Source organism: Osmia lignaria, chromosome 7 (assembly GCF_051020975.1).
Source record: "Osmia lignaria lignaria isolate PbOS001 chromosome 7, iyOsmLign1, whole genome shotgun sequence".
NCBI lineage: Eukaryota > Metazoa > Arthropoda > Insecta > Hymenoptera > Megachilidae > Osmia > Osmia lignaria.
In genome coordinates this window covers 4,980,550-4,998,946 of record NC_135038.1, presented here as the reverse complement: position 1 = coordinate 4,998,946, position 18,397 = coordinate 4,980,550, and the positions used below count along the sequence as shown (strand labels likewise).

General features: G+C 38.7%; 4 protein-coding genes across 7 annotated transcripts; 2 read left to right on the top strand and 2 right to left on the bottom strand.

Annotated features, from left to right (window-relative positions):
• Window positions 1–46: 46 nt before the first annotated feature.
• Window positions 47–8,993, bottom strand: Swip-1 (EF-hand domain-containing protein D2 homolog Swip-1). Of its 2 annotated transcripts, XM_076689197.1 has the most exons (5): window positions 8,574–8,714; window positions 5,408–5,674; window positions 2,420–2,567; window positions 1,266–1,400; window positions 47–977 (listed from the first exon to the last, which is right to left on the bottom strand). In XM_076689197.1, the coding sequence occupies exons 2-5, from the start codon at window positions 5,425–5,427 to the stop codon at window positions 843–845; spliced, it is 438 nt and encodes a 145-aa protein (XP_076545312.1). In that variant the 5' UTR covers window positions 5,428–5,674; window positions 8,574–8,714; the 3' UTR covers window positions 47–842. The 2 variants fall into 2 exon arrangements, with proteins under 2 accessions (XP_076545312.1, XP_034191886.1); XM_034335995.2 differs by lacking the exon at window positions 5,408–5,674 and having other exon boundaries at window positions 8,574–8,993.
• Window positions 8,994–9,118: 125 nt separating this feature from the next.
• LOC117609534 (uncharacterized) lies at window positions 9,119–10,879 on the top strand. The gene is made up of 3 exons (XM_034335996.2): window positions 9,119–10,086; window positions 10,157–10,390; window positions 10,452–10,879. Exons 1-3 carry the CDS (start codon window positions 9,576–9,578, stop codon window positions 10,877–10,879), a joined length of 1,173 nt encoding a protein of 390 aa, XP_034191887.2. The 5' UTR covers window positions 9,119–9,575.
• A 447-nt stretch (window positions 10,880–11,326) lies between these two features.
• On the top strand, window positions 11,327–13,696 carry park (E3 ubiquitin-protein ligase parkin). Its single transcript, XM_034335989.2, has 8 exons — window positions 11,327–11,665; window positions 11,779–11,980; window positions 12,102–12,462; window positions 12,538–12,739; window positions 12,819–12,977; window positions 13,053–13,175; window positions 13,243–13,327; window positions 13,407–13,696. Exons 1-8 carry the CDS (start codon window positions 11,408–11,410, stop codon window positions 13,514–13,516), a joined length of 1,500 nt encoding a protein of 499 aa, XP_034191880.2. The 5' UTR covers window positions 11,327–11,407; the 3' UTR covers window positions 13,517–13,696.
• Window positions 13,697–13,804: 108 nt separating this feature from the next.
• byn (T-domain transcriptional activator brachyenteron) lies at window positions 13,805–18,383 on the bottom strand. 3 transcript variants are annotated; one of them, XM_034335986.2, is made up of 7 exons: window positions 17,229–18,383; window positions 16,123–16,218; window positions 15,727–15,970; window positions 15,494–15,647; window positions 15,231–15,422; window positions 14,303–15,131; window positions 13,805–14,231 (listed from the first exon to the last, which is right to left on the bottom strand). In XM_034335986.2, the coding sequence occupies exons 1-6, from the start codon at window positions 17,537–17,539 to the stop codon at window positions 14,308–14,310; spliced, it is 1,821 nt and encodes a 606-aa protein (XP_034191877.1). In that variant the 5' UTR covers window positions 17,540–18,383; the 3' UTR covers window positions 13,805–14,231; window positions 14,303–14,307. The 3 variants fall into 3 exon arrangements, with proteins under 3 accessions (XP_034191877.1, XP_034191876.1, XP_034191878.1); XM_034335985.2 differs by having other exon boundaries at window positions 13,805–15,131; XM_034335987.2 differs by having other exon boundaries at window positions 13,805–15,083.
• Between the last annotated feature and the right edge of the window lie 14 nt (window positions 18,384–18,397).

The window sequence follows — 18,397 nt, the reverse complement described above, 5'->3', positions numbered from 1 at the left end:
GACTTGGTGATTTTATTTCAAAACGTATTTCTTAAAATTTTACGATATAAAATGAGATACCATTAAAAACATGTACACATTGACTGAAAATACATTCATCAATCCTATCTTCGATAAAAATTCCTTTTTTTCATTTTGAAAGTAAAGTGATGCAGATATAAATAAGCAATGATAAAATCATCCAAAATCACCCCATCAAGAATGTGTTGCAAAATGTTTATCTTTTGTTTCTCAACAGTGCGTCAACCTTTACAATTAAAATTGAAATTAGCATATAAATTATTATACACACATGTACATGTTACATTTAGAATATCAGTCGTGCGTTCGTTAAAATCTCCTATTCTATTCATTCGTTATACGTATCCAAAAGAATCTAATTGTACGAAACCTAAAGAAATATCGTCTAAATGATCAATTATGCTTTTAAAAATTCCAAAAGCATAACTGAACCTGCCGAAATAATGAAAAGGCTGATACTTTTACACAATTATTTTTTCTGTATATAAAAGTTCCTTAATACTTATCATACCAAAAAGAACTTACAAAATAATCTCAATCCTAAAACTAATGTCACTATTGGTCACAGTACTCGAAGTGCGTATAAAAAAACAATTCCTCTAAAAGATGAAAATCGATAAAAGCTTAGAAACAATAGTTCTCCTCCCTTGCCAAGAATCAACGCTCTCTAATGCTGCAACGATCGCTAAAGCCGATCTAACGAGACAATGTTGATCGACGTATCGCATTACGAAACAGGTGAATCGGATTAAGGCAACCGTTTGTAATTCCATTGAGGTGCAGAAGTGGCTCGGCACTTTCTCGATCCGTGAATTTTCTTTTCAATTGCCAAACAGAGCAGCTTTTTGTCTGAACTGCGCTCGCCTCGCCGCTCTATCTTCCTCTTCTCGTTTTCGTTCCTCCTGTTCCATACGGATTTCGTCCTCGAATTTGCTCGTCTTCCGTAGCTGCTCGATCTGTAAAAGGGGGTAATTTATTTAAAGGAAACGTTCATTAACGCGGACACGCTTTCCTGATGTTCCGCAAATCCAGACCATTTATGGTATTTAAAGCTTAATAAAAATAATCAAATAAACCTTCTTTGATAATTTGAGGATAACGCAATTATCACGTCTGAAACATCTACAGTCTGATAAGATTTCATGACAGAAAAATATCGCCAAATATCACTTGCGATACATCAATTTGAAGCTTAAAGTGTCACGAAAACGACTGTAAATATTTCTACCATAGAAAGGTAATACCTTCGCTTCGAAAAAGTGCTTGGCTCCAGTGACTCCTACTTCGTCCACGTCGACTTCGGTGAGACGAGCCAGCTGGCCCAATCCGGAATCCTGTTCCAGTTCACCGGCACGTGCTTTGCGATAGATCAACAGAAACTGTAACAGATCATAGACCACACGTGTACAGAGATAAGATCGAACGGTTCGATTCGTTCTTTCGAAAGGAATTCAATCATTGAATAATTTTCCACTTGCGCTCGAGTCAAGTTGGAAAGTTTGATAAGCGACGATAAGAAACGAAATTACAAAAGCATTCTTATTACTATGCTTGTAATACTTGAAATGATTATTTCTATTTTCCCTGTTTCCACGTCGTATACGTGTCACGCATAAACGCAAAAATATCCGCAATCCAATGATTATTTACACGGAGGATGAGTAACAGGAAAGTGAGCAGCGTTCAGTGATGAATCACGGTGATCTATGAAACAGACAACCGATCGCGTGTATGCAGATCGAACGCTTTGTTCGCGGGCCACGAAATGTCACGTAGGAATGTCCAGCCGTGCATTTGCATCCAGTTCGAGGGCTTTCCTTCGTACGCACTCGTGTCCTTGCATTTGCAATTTACCCGTTTCTCCGCCGACGAATGCGCGTTGCATTCATTTAACCCTTTCGCAGTCGCGTGTACATAAAATACGATTTCATTACCTATTTACACAGTGCTTGGTTAAAACAGAACACCCATCGACCCCCGGAAATTCCACGATCGCAGATGGGAGAAATGAGTAACCCATCGTGGAAAAGAACACGCGTGAAACACCCCGTGGGCCGGACTATTTTTATGGAGATTATGTAGCACGTGCAGGCATGCATCAAACTGGATGCTAGACGGGTGAAAATAAAAGAATTTCTACGCAGAAAGCGAAACGGGGCGCTAGAGTTTCGTTTAGTACCGAACACATCAAAGATTCGACCCGAAAATATTAAAAGAAATAAAATCGTCGATGGTTTTAAAGAAAGTGCATAGTGAACTCGATCGATTTCCGCTTACGTAAGGCCGATTGTTTCCTGTTATTCGTACAAATTACATATCTCGTCCGGAGAAAGGTGCACCGATCGTGGAAATCGTTTCCATCGAAAATGAACGACAATCAACGCGTGAAATCGCGAACCTCGCGGAAGGAAATCCGTCCATCGCCGTCCTCGTCCACTTCCTGTATCATCGCCTTCAAACCGAGATGAGTTTGCGGTGCTCCTAGAACCTCCATCATACGTTTCAGCTCGGCTAAATCCAGAAATCCATCGTGGCCAGCATCGAATCTGCAAAAGAAATATTGCGATGTATAATTACTATTAATAAAAAGCACAAGGAAGAAGAAAATCACGAAGAATTATCACGGATAACCGTGGCGGAGAAAGATTTCTAAATGCAGCTACTCCTCGATCGAACCGAATTCCAAGATTCGATCTTATCGAACGATGCGCTCCGTTGAATCAACAGAACGCATCGTAATTCTCTGGAAAGCTATCCGCGAGACGGCTATCGGGATCGTTTACACGGAAAGTCGATTTCACGAGCTTCCGGTTCCCGGACACGCCGCAACGAGCACCGTTGACATTCACAACCACCGACGCTTTCGAAATCTGTACGCCACAAAATCGCTGTCGATCGTTCTCACGTTCCCTAACCGCTCTTATAATTCGCACTCTAATTAAAAAATAACGAGTTTCATTAGCGACCGCTTGGAAAGCCAGCTACATTGTCGACGTTAAATATCCGATCACTCGATGTCGCGGGAACGCGATGCGCTCTCACCCCTTGTTTGTTTGTTTCTTTTATAATATTCTTCGTACGATTTCGTTACGATTATTCGCGTAATAAGTGAACGCTACGATGCGCAAAGTGAATTTCAACTAAATTACACTGGCTCTCGGTAACTAAGTTATACAGATATGAAAATTATATAGACCGATTTAGGTCGGATAGCGCAGCTTCGTAACGAACATCCTTGATAATTGTATACGATTATCATTTCATTTCTATGCCTATCCTTTATTTCGCATCGCAGGTGATAAATTTCAAGTAGCTTCTTTCGATCAGACTGAGGAGAATCGCTCGAAGGTCGAGGTTACGCGTTTATAAGCATGGTCAAGCAAGGCTGATCAATATGAGCGAGAGGGAACTATATCGTATCACCCACGCATACAGTGCGCGATAAAAGGCACTCGTTTTGCTATTTCACAGCTAATTTCAACGTTCGATTGATAAGTCTCGATGTTTCACAACATTCTTCCATTAAAAAACAGATTTTTTCCTTAATAATTAACATTTAAAGTCTGGTTTTTGAAATCACTTTACGACCTTTTCTGGAGTCACGATCCTCATTTCAAAAATCACATATTTTTTTCTTTCAACGATGAAATGGTATTTTTCATAATTACAAAGGTAACAATGAGTTGCTTGTACATCGATTCTAATTACTTGAATAACAATGAGCTAGGGTTTTTGTATTCAGTAATAAGATTTCAAGGAATTAGCAAAGTGCTGTTTGAGAGTGTCTGATATCTGGGTTAATTATTCAGATATCTCAACACTTTCAATATTTTTAGACGTAACTCGAGGCATCTTATCACAGGAACGGTGATTCATTAAATCATTGTATAATCATCTCAAAGTGTTATTATATTAAGACCTCGTAGGTCTTCGATCAAAGTGAAGTATTGTTATCTAACCTGATGTAATTCCGTTCTTAATACCTTGATATGTAATAAATATATTTGAAAGATACATACAAGACATTTCTGAATTAAAGATAAAACTGACCCGACGATGTTTTTCATCTTTAATGTGCACTTGACCTTTCAATCTTTCACATCTCCACTGCTGACACACCATTCACCTTCGTTTCATCGAGAACAATGAAAAAGCTTCGACGAAATATCGATTCAGAGCATTTCATTAAAGCTACCTATTAATTTCTATATCGAATAATATGAATTAAAAATAAGCAAAATTAAATGTACGAACCTATCATATAATTATTACAAATCATCTCTTCGAATTATTGGAATAATATTTGAAGAACTTGGCAAGAGAAAAATGGTAAGTACCAGCATCTCATCGTCACTTAAGTTGGATCGGAGATGACGTCTTTTCGAATACAAAAGGAGAATCTGCGACTGCATCGATCTCAGAAAGAATGGTAGAAGGGTAAGAGGAACATATCAGCAAAGTACCAGCAACCACCTTGACCCACTTCTCTCTGGATAGTCTTGGAAAATGCTGGCGAACGAATCACGCGGTAGCTCGGCTAATAATGCAAGAATTGATTTTGCGATAACAATACCTGGCTGCTGGTGTGTGTTGTCGAACAACCTGGCCTAATTAAACTCCATTCGCGATAAGATTATGCGGTAAACTTTTATTGCGCTAAACCCTAATTACATTCCTCGTGTTAGTTTGATAACGTTTTTTCAACTAAAATTATTAATCAACACTTTAACAACCGGCGTTCTATTTATTCAGTAATTACAAAGAAAAATTGAAATTTTTTAACGTATCATTAGAGATACTTCTGAAGGAATATGAAATTGTTACAGCTATCGATGTCACGAAGTATTCAACTGTTATAGCATTAACGTGCAATTGCATTCCTATCCTAATACGCGTATCAAAGCATCGAAGCTGATCGATATAAAATATTTTCACGACACGAACGAGCCGCATTCTCGAATAAATTCTAACATCGTTTATGTATTCGGAACGCGTGATCTTTGTAGATGGTTTTGAGGTAACGGTTTGCTGCTCGCTTATTGCGACAACTTCGCCAAACTCGCCGCCACATCGAACCTATTTTCTTTCCAGAACGTCCAATTCTATTTTAATTATTTTAAAAACATTCCATGCCTTCAGAGAAAGTGAATCAATGAGCGATTTAATTAAATACCGACAATGAGAATATCATTTAAATACTCGTCAATCGAGTTCTCGATTCCGTCCTAAAAAAAAACGACAACGTAAATTAAAATATTCCGTAATCAATTTGAAATTCCACTACCCACTGTAATATTAAAAAATTACTCAATCTTTTTCTTTTTATATTACAGTAAAGTAGAGATTCATTTATTGAAATACTGAATGAACTTTTTGATAAACTCACATTATCGCTCCTAATATCATGCTTGATAATTACGTCGTCCTCGTTTGGTTCAGAGTTCATCGAATACTCGCGATTATCCTACACTCGATTCGCGCTGCTAGGTGTCTCGCGATTCAGCGAAAATCAAGTACATCTTCAATGTAGGAAGTTAGCTGGTATTAAGGATTGTATCGTCGACCTTTTTCCTACTTGCATTCACCATTCACGCTCGATTTGCACCTTTTTTACTACCGCCTTCCTTTTGTCAATCCGCTGTTATTCACAAAACTATAAAATGAAAATAAAATTTATTAGAATTATAAAATCTAACGAACCTCCCAACGTTATTTATCCAAATTCTCGTTTACTATATTAATTAAAATACGAAAAATCACGGAAAATCTGGCATAATTTCATGAGAAAACAGTAATATTAATGTCTCCATTGAAAGGGGACGAGAAATCAAGTATGCCTGACAATTTTCATTGGCGTTTCCGAAACGAGACCGTCCAATTTATCCAACGAGCCTAATTCAATCACGCGTTCCGTTTCAACATTTTATCGAGGGAAATGAACGTGGACGGAGAGGAGAGCAACCTGACAATTTGCATCGTGAATCATGCATCGAGTAGACACGCGTGTGAATCAAAGTGTTACGTGTACATCGAGGTGGTTAGTCATGAAAAGAACACACCGGGACATGTTGCTGACGACTTCCGGTATCGAGCGGACAAACCCCTCTCGCATATGAAATTTGGAAACGACGCGAAACCCCAATGGAAAACACATTCCTTTTTCTCGTTATATAGAATTTTTTCATTTTCCAAGTACCGCAGTACCGGGAGCTAGTAATTTTCTCGATTACTAATGATATTCATCGGCCTGGACACGAATGAATTTTAACGATCTCGAGGCGGAAGCGATCTATCCCTGCATATTGTTTCATCTAGCTAATACGCAATGATAGCGTGAGCCACGCGTGACCACAGAACGGATAATATTTTACACGTGGGAAGAATTTATTGCAACACGCGGATCATGCCGGAATAGGTCACGATTTTCTCCCCCGTAACCGTCGTGAAAGGAGAAAAAGATAAGGAGAGAGAAAAAGTTGAAAAATCCTTCTACAAGAGAAAAGTCGAAACCTAATCACGTTCGAACCGAACCGAGCTGATTTCTTTCTACAGCTAGGTAGGTAAAAGTAAAAGGTCGTTTAGCTAGTGTGAATTTCACGTCGAGATTTCTAAGCTCGCAGTTTCATAGTGTGTATTAATTCTAATTGAATTTTAATCCCCCTTTTACACTCTGATTTTTCTGGGAATAAGTAGAATTAAAAACCGCGGAAGGTGTTGTATATTTCGTCATTAGGATGAAAAAAATTTGACGCCGGTTGATCGAGGTAAGGCGGCTACCGAAACCGGAAGTGGTCAACAGATAGCTGCAACCTACGTGGTCGCATCCAATGACTAACTATACGTTTACTATCAAATGTCAGCGAACCTGTATCTGTATCAGCGCAGAAAAACGATACGTATTTATCTTTTGTGAAACGTGACAAGTTTTTAATCGATTAACAGAGAGAAAAATATTCCTAATTCCTATTTAATTATAATTTTAATACGTTGACATTTCAGTGCAGCATTAAATATGGTAATTTTTATTTATAAAGGAAGGCTCATACCGGATGCGGGATTTTCGTATCGTCGGTTAAGAATCAGTGCGAATGAAAATTTGAGATTATAAATTTAAATCGTATATTACGCGACGCAACTTTTTCACGGTATATAAACGAACTGCTCTCGCTCGGCCGTCCACCCTGGTTCTGCCTTGTCAAACCTGCTGTCCGGTTCGCTCCGAAATACCTGCAAGAAGAACAAGAGAGACGGAGGACAAACCTCGAGGTCGCGTGTGCTGGCTCTGCAACACGACTTGCTCTCTTCCCTTCGGTCTTTTCTTCGTGCTACGAAATAACTACGTCACGAATTCAGCCATCTGCGGTTTCGTAACGACTAGCGCGTGACTTTTCCATTTTCATTCGTTTTTCCCTTGTTTCCATCGGATAAACTAAAACGCCGCAGGATAACGAACGTTCAAATTCAATATACGATATAAAGATAACGATATCGATACGTAAAGCGATACAGAACGAGTTTCGATTATTATTAAAGCGGTGGAATTAATCGAAAGTTACCACGGTAGAATGGTTATCGAGAAAAATCGATTTTAACAATTCGATGTACGTACGCGTACGCATGCGCATTACCAACAACATAAATTAAATTTTTGAAGGTTAAAGATGAAATATTAGGATGATGATGATTAATTAGAAATAGTTGATTGTAAATTTGAAATAATATATGGAATAGGATATATTGGGTTACAATTGACCCATAGGTTATTTCATTTCGTGTTATAATAAAAATTATCTCACCAATGCAACACGATCTGCCTGTAGGTAGTAACGTAAACTCGAGCGAGTAAATGTAAACAAGGAGCAAAACCGCAGGCGAGTGCGACAAGAGCTGTGATTCACTTTCGATTTCCTTGTACGCTTTATCTCGCAATTTCTACTTGATAGTAAAGATAAATAACGTTTTCTTCAAATTTACAACTACTCAAATAACTGATACGATTTAGTTGAATCAATCGAGTCAGCCATCTGTCAAAAATCAAAGATGGCTGAACAAAATTATTTGACTATTTTAAATAATTCAAATATGTGTATACATTTGAAATAATAAATATTTTTTGAGTAATAATAAAAGAAACAATAAATGTTTGATCTATGAGTAACCTAGAACTGAGTCCACACTGGTAAAAATTTAAATCGTAAAAAAATTTTTACTGCAAATTTACGCACATTTCTATGTAAAAATTGGAATGTGAATGCGATACAGAAATTTTTGCGTACGCACACTGTAACATAAATCTGTTGATGCAAACAAAAATGTGCTAGTGTAGACCCGGCTTAAGAAACTACGGTCGCACGAATCCGAGACTGAAAATTTTCTACGCACAAAGGAACGGTTTAGAACCAGTACACCTTGGGTGTATACAAACAGATCCAAGCGGTCGTTTCAAAGGCGTTCATTCCAAAATGACAACGTACGACAATATTATTCCATTCTTGTCGGTACAATAAACAGGCATACGGGAAATAGAGAAAAATAGAATAAAGAGTACTCACCTGTTGAAGGTCTGCTCGTACTGCTTGATCTCCCGACGAGACAGCTCGTGGAATTCGGTGTAAACGTTCACGAATTTGTACTGCTTTTTCACTTCTTTCCCTTCCTCGAGCTCTTCGTTGATCCTTTGCCTCCTGCTAAGCAGATTACTGAGTTCCGCATCCGCTGGCATTGTGTTCCCTTAACCGCCTTTGCCCTTTCGATTGTCTATCGCTAACCTTTACGATCTCAATCACGCGAGACGCGTTGAAAACAATCACGTAATCGAGAATAATCGGAGTATTAATCGTAATAGCAGAGAAAATAAGGAAGACGCGATTCGAAAATTCTGATAAGACTTGTCAAATTCGAACCTTGCACAGGCACTACACCACGAACCGAACGGCGCGGGAATCCAGCGTGGACTGACGGTGCGCGGAGCATCTCGGGTAGCTACCTTTAGAAACCAGTGACGTATCAAGATGGCGCTTCATCCTTTCGGCAGCTACGAATTTGAAAATAACACATATCATTAAACAATAAACGATGAACACTGTAAATAATAAAAACAAAATTTATAATAACAATTAGAAAAATGTAATATAATTGAAATAAAACACCACTTATGTGAAAATATTTCTATTTTCAATCTTCTTTTTTCTCGAAATATGATCGACGCCAATTCGATGCATTGATTGATTAACCTTCCAAGAATTAACACGATAATATCGTAAATGGCCTGACTCGAGATGAGTTATTTTAAAAATCACGATCTACTTCCGCGTTCATCCTCGTTTCCTATCAACAGTATATGTTAAAAAGAATATATAAATATTAATTTCTCTCATGATTGCCCCTTATATGAAATATACAGTTCTGATTACACCACTAATATTTACATACACGAGAACTAATTCCGACACACGACTTAAATTCAAGTTTACGAAATCAAAGTCAAACTTAAAGTCGAAGATTTTCGCTAACCGTCAGTAGTTACGAATAATACCATCAAGTAAGATATCAGGATGTCTTCCTCTGATAAATCCCAATGCAATCAGAAGCAAAAAAGATATTCAAGTTTCTGTAGCACACCTGTGCTACGGAAAAAGTCTCGTAAACTCAGTATAAGCGAGTCCACTATCGAATCAAGTTCATCGTCGAATACTAAAGAAACAAGTGGAAATATAATACAAAGAATTATAAAGAGAAATAAGGAAACAAAAAGAAAGGCGCGAAAGCAAAAACCGAAACAAAGGGCGAAAAGGAAATCTGATAGCGATTGGGAAACATGTGTTTCCTGTTCACCGAACGACGTTCTGTTTAAAGACATAGAATCTCCGGAACGTCTTCGAGAAGCTCCATGCTGGGTCGAGGAACGTTCGGAATCACCAATTTTAGGATCTAAAAAACGGCTGGTCCGAAGTCCAGGAAAGATCACCTTTGCGGAGAAAGAGCCATTTTCTTCGAGGGAGCTGCCCCGTGTTCATGTATCATGGGATGATACTGATGATAACGAGGAAGCGTTATTAACTCTAAGTAAATAATTCAATTTCATTAGATAGTTGATTTTGAGATATATTACGTTTTGATTTAATTTCAATTTTAGGAAAAGAAAAAATAGTTAGAACGTACCCAGGAATAAGGGACAAGAAACAGCCCAAGAAACCTATAACTATCGACAAAAGCAAGCGATGGTTGGTAGATCTGGCGATTCCAACAATTTCCAGCGATCTACTCTGGGATGATTTTGTAAAAAACAATGTAAACGTTCGCAAATACTTGGCTGCATGTTCGAAATCTGAACAAAAATCGTCTAAAAAGAAGAGTATAAAAGAAACATGTAAGTGATCATTTATTAAACAATAAATAAATAATGAATATAATATTCGTGATTTACTTAGGTTTAGGTTCCACAATTCCGAAGGGCACGGACGTCGTACAAGGGCGCTGGGATAAATCCTCACAAAAATGGATTCCAGGAGGCGATATATATAAGTTCCCTCCGTGGGACGATTCTGGGATAAGAATGGGTTTGAATGAATACCTTCAACGATACAAAGCTGCAAATAAGGGAGACAGATGTATTAAAAGGATAAATACAATTCGTAACTTAGTTTCTAACGAAATATCAGATGAAACTACTGAACCTACCGCGACATCTAGTACTACGAATGGAATAACTGAACAGGCTACCGATGTTACGGTAACTGTCGATAAGGGGCAGAAAATAACTACAAAATTAAAACCACCATTGGTACAAATATTAACTACCGCGAGATACAAGAAACTCAAAAATGGTTGGAAAAGAATTAAGATAAAAAATCCTTAAATATTGAAATATCTTGAATAATCGGTTTACTTTTGTATGTACTTTGTATATATTTTTTACTTACTCCCATCGGTGGCATTTATGTATGTAAAATTAAATCTGTGTCGATACATTAAGTTTCTTTATTTACCCCAGCACATACGTTTCCAAAATTGTACCAGAGATGGTGTCGAGGGACATTTCCCCTTTCTTATCCAACGAAAACAGATCACAAATCGGTACTTTAAAACATGCGACACAAAGTCTCATAAGATAAAACATCTATTTTATACCCCGTTTGTGGTATAACATATAATGTTTCACCACGTTTGATGAAGATGAATGATTATTAAATTTCTTTCAGATTCCTAGTTGTTCCACCGCAACCATTTGAACGATATTTACATACTGTTTTATTTTTAGATTATATACTGGATTGAAATAATTCTTGTATTCCAAAAAATTAATCTCATTGTCAGTACTGTAGCATTCTCTATCTCTTTCTTGCTTAAAAATTCATCAAAATAAACGACGTTCGAATTAATCAGTATGAGTTTCTTTTTTGACTTCATACGGAATGTGTTTCTAACGATGTTGCAATTAATTTGGTTCAGTAGACGAAAAGTAACAAATTCACTGAGTATATTTGTCAAAACAAATACTGGAAGCACAATTGCTGTCGATTTAGATCCAAAATGGGATATAAAAAACGTGAAACAGTTAATAGCATCAGAAATGGGGATATCACCTGAAGATATAAAAATAATATTTGCAGGTAAAGAACTGCATAATTCAACGATAATAGAGGTAAGCTTACGTGTATCATAAGTCAATTTCGTTGACAATCTATAGTTTTGAAGCAGAAAACTGTTTACACATAATAACCTCACTTGATGGTTTCATGCAAAATGTTATTTTAGGAATGTGATTTGGGTCAACAAAGCATCTTACATGCAATTCGAACTCCGCCCCAAAGGCTTAATAAAAGCAAAGACACCAGTACCATTGAAGAATCTTCAGAATTATCAGAGTCAAATGAAAGCGGTGGAAAGCCAATGAACGAAACTCTTACTGATTTACCTTTTGACGAATCAGATACGCAAGAAAATTCATCCATGGAAGGTAGAATAATCCTAGCCATTTAAAGGATAAACCCAAATGGTTGAAGTGAATATTCATTAACCATAGTTCTTGAAATACTAAAGATAGCTGGAATTTTATCAAAATTTTCTTATGTTTATAGAACAACAAGAGAACAGAGCACATTTTTTTGTGTTTTGTTCTGCACCTTGTAAAGCTGTCACAGTTGGAAAATTACGGGTGAAATGTGCAACTTGCAACAGTGGAGCTGTTACAGTAGACAGAGATCCTCAATGCTGGCCAGATGTATTACATCCTAAAAGGATAACAGTTCACTGTGAAAATGATTTTTGTCCAGCACCTACATCAATTTCTAATGATACAGAATGTCAAGTTTTGTATGCACGATTCTATTTTAAATGTGCAAAACATGTTAGCCTAGGGGAAAAGGATGAAGCAGTTCCTCTTTATCTCATAAAACCTAACTTAAGGAAGATACCTTGTCTTGCATGTACAGATGTTAGGTGATTAACATACAGATTAAAAATAATACAAATAATAAGAAATAGCAAGATTTTCATACAGAGTTACCTTTATAGAGATATGGTGTTAGTCTTTCCATGCGAAGCAGGCCATGTAACTTGCCTTGATTGCTTTAGAGATTATTGCTCGGTTCGTTTAAGGGAACGTCAATTTCAGTTTGATGAAACTAAAGGGTATTATACTTTGCCATGTCCAGCAGGATGTCCAGATTCTTTTATCCCTGAAGTCCACCATTTTCATCTCCTAACTCCAGAACAGGTATTTTATGGAGAATAAATGAACTTTGAAGAATGAAGAAAATTTAAATGTTAACAAACAGTATATGTATGTCATGCAGTATGAACAGTATCAAAGGTTTAGTACCGAAGAATACGTCTTACGCGCTGGTGGACTTCTTTGTCCAAGACCGGATTGTGGCATGGGTATTATACCATCATCTCCAGATGATGGTACTAATGACGAATGTAGAAGAATTCAATGTATCGGCGGTTGTGGGGTAATTATATGCATAAAATATTTTGCAGGATGAATATTAAGAATCTAAATATTAATTGTACGTTGTCGGTTTCAGTATGTCTTCTGCAGGAGATGTTTACAGGGATTTCATGTAGGGGAATGTGAATTGCCGCCATCCGAATCCTCCAATGCGGTACACAAATCTGGATATTCGGTTGATCCGCAAAGAGCTAAAGATGTACGTAGATTAGTTCAATTTTAATTGAGCATTAGTTCAAGAGTTTATTCAATTTTATTATATTCAGGCAAAATGGGACGAAGCTAGTAAGAAAACTATACAAATTTCAACCAAACCATGCCCGAAATGCAGGACACCAACAGAGAGAGATGGTATCCTATTTCACTGAACAGTTTGTTTAATGTTCAACAAAATTATATCGTAAAATCTATAAAAAATATTTTGTTTCAGGAGGATGTATGCACATGGTTTGCACCCGAGCAGGTTGTGGTTATCATTGGTGTTGGGTATGTCAGACTCAGTGGACAAGAGATTGCATGGGCAATCATTGGTTCGGTTAATATAATATTATTAATTTGTATGAATGTATAGGAAAAAAAGAAATCTCAATAATTTATTTTCATTATCAAGTAAATGTTAGTCAACTTACGATATTATCTGGAAAGGAGTGATATGGAAACTGGACATTTCCTAAAATGAAAAATAACATTTTAATAATCTTATTTTCAGTGTACCATTGTAATTGTATAAATGATGAATTTATTAAAATTTTTTGTTTTTGTAAATCTTCGCTACGATTTGATTAAATTATTTACCGTATATATATATATATATATGCATGTACAGTTACAAATTTATGTTTGTATATAAACTTTAGAAAGTTCTTACCAACAAAATGTGAAAGTGCCTTTACTGCTTTCTATGTAAAAAATCTGAATACGTACTGGCATCTGTATATGAATAAATTATCGTATATCTTCCATGAACAAATCGTTGCAACATTTCATTGTACGTACTCCTTTTAATTTTGAGGAAGGTGAAACGATGTTTGCACGTTTAGCATGTTTTATTTCAATGATTAGATTATTCTTAATACATATCATCTAAAAAATATTAAGACACGATCTTGGGACGGATTTAATCTGTGAAATTCACGTTCGTATATTGCCAAAATATTTCATTATCAATTTATCAATTATTCATCTTAATTACTCCCCCACGTATCGTTTCTATTGCACTCAAGTGGGTACTGCAACTCGATATGCAATCACCTAACTATGAAGATAAAACGTATATAAATCAAGTATCATCTCTATACCTTAAACAAAACCAATTGTATAACATACTTCAATCAAATTGCCGTAGTTTGCGGGGCAGGCGGTGGTGTCAACGGCGTCCAAGCAGTCGTTTGATGATCGTTACCCGTAATATCCGAGTCCTGTCGATGATGTCTATCAATGACCGTAGTCATATATCTTCTATTCTCATCATTTTGCACATCGTTCAATGTGTCCGCATTTTGATCAGAATAACTAACGGTAATATGATGATCCTTCGAGGGAGCGTCGTACTCGACACTAACGGGAGATACCGTTCCAGTCTGTTGAATCGGTTGCAGATGCAACATCTGAGAGTGATGATGTTGAGGATGACGATCAGGAGTGGTCGATTGAACAGGCGAAGCGTGGTACTCGTGAACGTATTCGTCGACCGGAGGAACTGTATCCGTGCCATTTGGATGTAGGGAATGATGCAGCCCCGTGTGCGGGACCGACGTGTACGATGACATCTGATGATGCAAATGTAAATTTAAATTCAAGTAAGATTGTTGCTGTTGCTGTTGCTGTTCCGAGAGAGTTGTAGGATGGATCCAAGCCGAGGTGTCGGTGCAGTGAGCGTGTTCTTGAGGAACAGAGGATAAATTAGAGGGTACGTATAGAGTACATCCTGTGGCAGTGGTCGGCGACGAGGTACCGACGACACCTCTGCTGAACACCGAGTGCGACGACGAGGTTGGCGACGGCGAAGGTGAGCTCGGCCATTCTTGAGAAGGCGGTAAACAAGCTGGATTCAAGTTTTGCAAGGATTCTGGACTTCGCGGCGACCATCCTGGCGTTGCTACGTACGCTGTGGAATGCAAGAGTTGTACTGAACTGTATGGATCCGCGCATTCTTCTGTAATAATCATTTCAAACATCGAGCTGACTGTTTTCTCCAAGGTAAGAAAAATTCGCAAGAAAAACTCGATGCTACGAATTCACTCGAACAACATACCATCTTGAATGTATTTATGTCTCAGTGTATACGGGGTTGATCTACAGGTATTCCTGTGGCCAGCTGTTGAAACGGTGCAGGGATTAGAGAGATGATTATTCACCGTCACTGATGCCTGATTTTGGGCAGCCGCTATGGCGGTGTTGTATTCGTATCCCATTGTAGCTTGTGGCAAAAACCAAGCCCCAGTATCTACAAATAAATATTTCACTGAATCATCTATCTAAATGAAAGAATATCAAGTAAAATGAACGTCGGCTCACATTGAGGATACGTCTGCGGATCAGCGGGTCTCTCCTTAGCGTCTAGGAAGGCTTTAGCGAAAGGATTGTATTTAATCTTCAAATTTGTGACTTCTTCGTTCTGGTAAGCTGTCACTGCTATGAATTGTGTCTCGGGATAACGGTAAGTGAGCACCTTAGGCATACATTCATAAATGAAAATACCTCGATCTCTGTTTCTTTCATTTCTTACAATATTAACGCAACATTTATACCGTTCTCTGTTCCACAGCATCGACCCGAACGAGATGTACACGAGGCTCGTATTTGTGCAACGAGTTCAACATAATCTGCCCGTTCCCGTTTGATTTATTCGTCAACTTCACTTTGGCGAACGAAACTGCTTCCTTCATCCAATGGGAGCCGAAATTTGGGCTTTCCGGGTGTATGTAAATCGGATTTGGAGGGGCTACCTCTGCTTTCCCGCCTGGTACCCATTCACCGTTCACGTATTTCCATCTGAAATATGTCCAATGATGTTACATAAATTCAATTGCGTCAGTTCGACGTCATCGTTACCGTTAAAAATAACGTTCTAACGAGTTTAGAATCTTTTTTAACGAGCGTCGAACGTCCTTGCGCGCCGTACCGGGTGATAGATAGAAATTTACCTGTGCGGATCCACCTGGACGAATTCCAGAAGAAGGGTGTACATAGCCTTCGGTTCCAGACCTCGGGCGACTACTTTGACAACCGGGAACATTCGTCTGAAAATAAAAATCGACAAAATAAGAATGAACGACTATCTTGATCTGAATCGAACTTTGATGGTACCAGCTACCAGAGGATAGTTCTTTCGGATGATAACGAAACTCGCGGCCCAGAAGGTACGGAAATTGTATAAACACTAATGAAAGTAACACCGAAGGCGGCGAACAGCAGAGAGAATCGAGACGGTGGTAATAAAATTTTACGATGCTCACGAAATCCCGCGTAAAACGTTCTCTCCCGGTTGAGATGGTACCTGCGGACAGTTTGCCTGCTGATGAAGAACGCGGTCGACAAACCGTAATCCTTTTTGATAATATAGCAAAAAGTAGTCGGTCGGGATACAATCTAGCGAATGTCTTTTGATCCGCCGCGCCGGTACGCGCTGACAACTTTGCTCTATTCGTTTTTCATTACATTTTTCTCTTTTTTTGTTTCCATTATTACTTAACTACTAACCAGGATTCATTTCAATGTAATATTCTGTAGCGACTACGTTCCTCGTTCGAATCGATACAGAGAAGTGATTGAAAAAAAAAAGTGATCGATCGGATTGATGTTATAACATTGACGTGAAATAATCGTGGAAAGATTACTATTTACTTTTTTCGTGGCAAACGGAATATTCATTCGGGTGAATCATCTAAATTCTCGTAACGTTTTGCAACAATCTTCTTTTTTTTTTTCCATTCCGCACACTCGTCTTTTTTTTCCTTCTCCTCTGCACGATGTATATGAACTATTATTTTTACCTTCTGCCTTGTTCGCACCCACGCTCTAATTAATACATTTTTACGCGCGACGGAGAGCCATCTTTACTTTGGATCTTTCTATGAGACGATCCTTCGACTTGCTACGTTACTATTTTAAACGTGCAAATGATTCAGCCGTTTATCGTTCGCGTTTAATAGATTAATGATTTCCTCTTAGACGATAATTACTCGACGACTTGCTTGTACAAAGATTCTTTGAAATAAATTTCAAAAGAGTCGATAATATTGATTCTCACCTTCCGTTTTTTGTAACAATCATTTCATTGGTGAGACACTGAAACTTGGTCCATAGATCTCTATCCTCGAGCGACAACGAGAGAGGTAATCCTTGATTCCCGCTGACCGTCATAGCACCAGGGAGACTCTGTCCAGATACCACCATCCTGTCCTCGTTTTGTTCCTCGCGATCCTCTTCAGGAGTTCCACGATTCTGTCTGCCGAGTCTGCTACGATCTCTCTCGCGATCCTCGTGCACTTCTCTCTCGCGTTCTCTTTCGCAACAGGATGATCGCGCTGGAGAACCAGGGGTAGCTGGTGCCGGCTGCATTTTCCTTCTCCACCGAATCTCCTCTTGATCCTTCCCTCCGAGTTACGAGACTCGGTAGAGATAACAGCAGTTCCTTTATATATCTTCCTTCAATCGATAATTCGTTCGATCTCGTTCACCAATGATTCTCGGAAGATAATGAAAACAACGGTCGCGGGTGTTCTTTGTTCGTACTCCTCCGGATTGATTCCCTCATTCGAGCAACGTGTTACCGACGGAATCGTATGGTAGCTGAAGAAATAGGAAGCAACAGGGATTACTTCCGCTTGATACCGTTCGATCGAGAATTACCGATTCTCAAGGATGAAGAAAAATACGGTGGCGGAAAGGGAGACGACGAAGCGATCGAAAAAAGATAGGAGTATTCCTTTTCCGAAGACTATGCGAGTCCCTATGAGTCGCGTGGTCGTGCTCGTAACACTTGGGCGCGATATTTCACACTAGTCGGCGAACGACGAGGCCGAAGACTGACTGGCTGACATATCTTCGTCTCTGTTCGACGTCTTTATTCTCCTCTGTTCCACCAGGATGGTATCCTCGGTGAACCGTCCAATCGATGCCTGTACACGGTTCTCCTGTTCCTTGCACGCTAATTAAACTGTAAATTAGGAAAAGTCCGGGGGCAGCATGGCGGCCGGCAGGCCTCGGAAACGGCACTCCACTATTGGCCGGCGATCTCCGCTCTCGGCCAAAGCGATCCCACTGGCGGTTAGATTGTTTTTTCGTCGACAGAGGACAACGGTCGCCGCCTTTGCGCCGCTTCTTCGACCAATCCATGCACGGTACCATTTTACGATTCCACGTCGGTTGGTCGATCCTTTCGAAAGCACGAGGTCCGTCAGTCCGCCCACGCGACAG

What these genes read in the sequence shown, in the direction of transcription:
- park (XM_034335989.2), top strand. Translation starts at nt 11,408, where the DNA reads ATGAGTTTCTTTTTTGACTTCATACGGAATGTGTTTCTAACGATGTTG. An exon ending in ATCTCCTAACTCCAGAACAG is followed by an intron (nt 12,740 to 12,818) that starts GTATTTTATGGA and finishes TATGTCATGCAG; the next exon opens with TATGAACAGTATCAAAGGTT. An exon ending in GACACCAACAGAGAGAGATG is followed by an intron (nt 13,328 to 13,406) that starts GTATCCTATTTC and finishes ATTTTGTTTCAG; the next exon opens with GAGGATGTATGCACATGGTT.
- Swip-1 (XM_034335995.2), bottom strand. Translation starts at nt 8,743, where the DNA reads ATGCCAGCGGATGCGGAACTCAGTAATCTGCTTAGCAGGAGGCAAAGG. An exon ending in TACGAGCAGACCTTCAACAG is followed by an intron (nt 2,568 to 8,573) that starts GTGAGTACTCTT and finishes TTTCTTTTGCAG; the next exon opens with ATTCGATGCTGGCCACGATG. An exon ending in GACGGATTTCCTTCCGCGAG is followed by an intron (nt 1,401 to 2,419) that starts GTTCGCGATTTC and finishes GATCTGTTACAG; the next exon opens with TTTCTGTTGATCTATCGCAA.
- byn (XM_034335985.2), bottom strand. Translation starts at nt 17,539, where the DNA reads ATGCAGCCGGCACCAGCTACCCCTGGTTCTCCAGCGCGATCATCCTGT. An exon ending in ATTGTTACAAAAAACGGAAG is followed by an intron (nt 16,219 to 17,228) that starts GTGAGAATCAAT and finishes TTTTATTTTCAG; the next exon opens with ACGAATGTTCCCGGTTGTCA. An exon ending in TCCGCAGACGTATCCTCAAT is followed by an intron (nt 15,423 to 15,493) that starts GTGAGCCGACGT and finishes ATTTATTTGTAG; the next exon opens with ATACTGGGGCTTGGTTTTTG.
- LOC117609534 (XM_034335996.2), top strand. Translation starts at nt 9,576, where the DNA reads ATGTCTTCCTCTGATAAATCCCAATGCAATCAGAAGCAAAAAAGATAT. An exon ending in GGAAGCGTTATTAACTCTAA is followed by an intron (nt 10,087 to 10,156) that starts GTAAATAATTCA and finishes TTTCAATTTTAG; the next exon opens with GAAAAGAAAAAATAGTTAGA. An exon ending in GAAGAGTATAAAAGAAACAT is followed by an intron (nt 10,391 to 10,451) that starts GTAAGTGATCAT and finishes TGATTTACTTAG; the next exon opens with GTTTAGGTTCCACAATTCCG.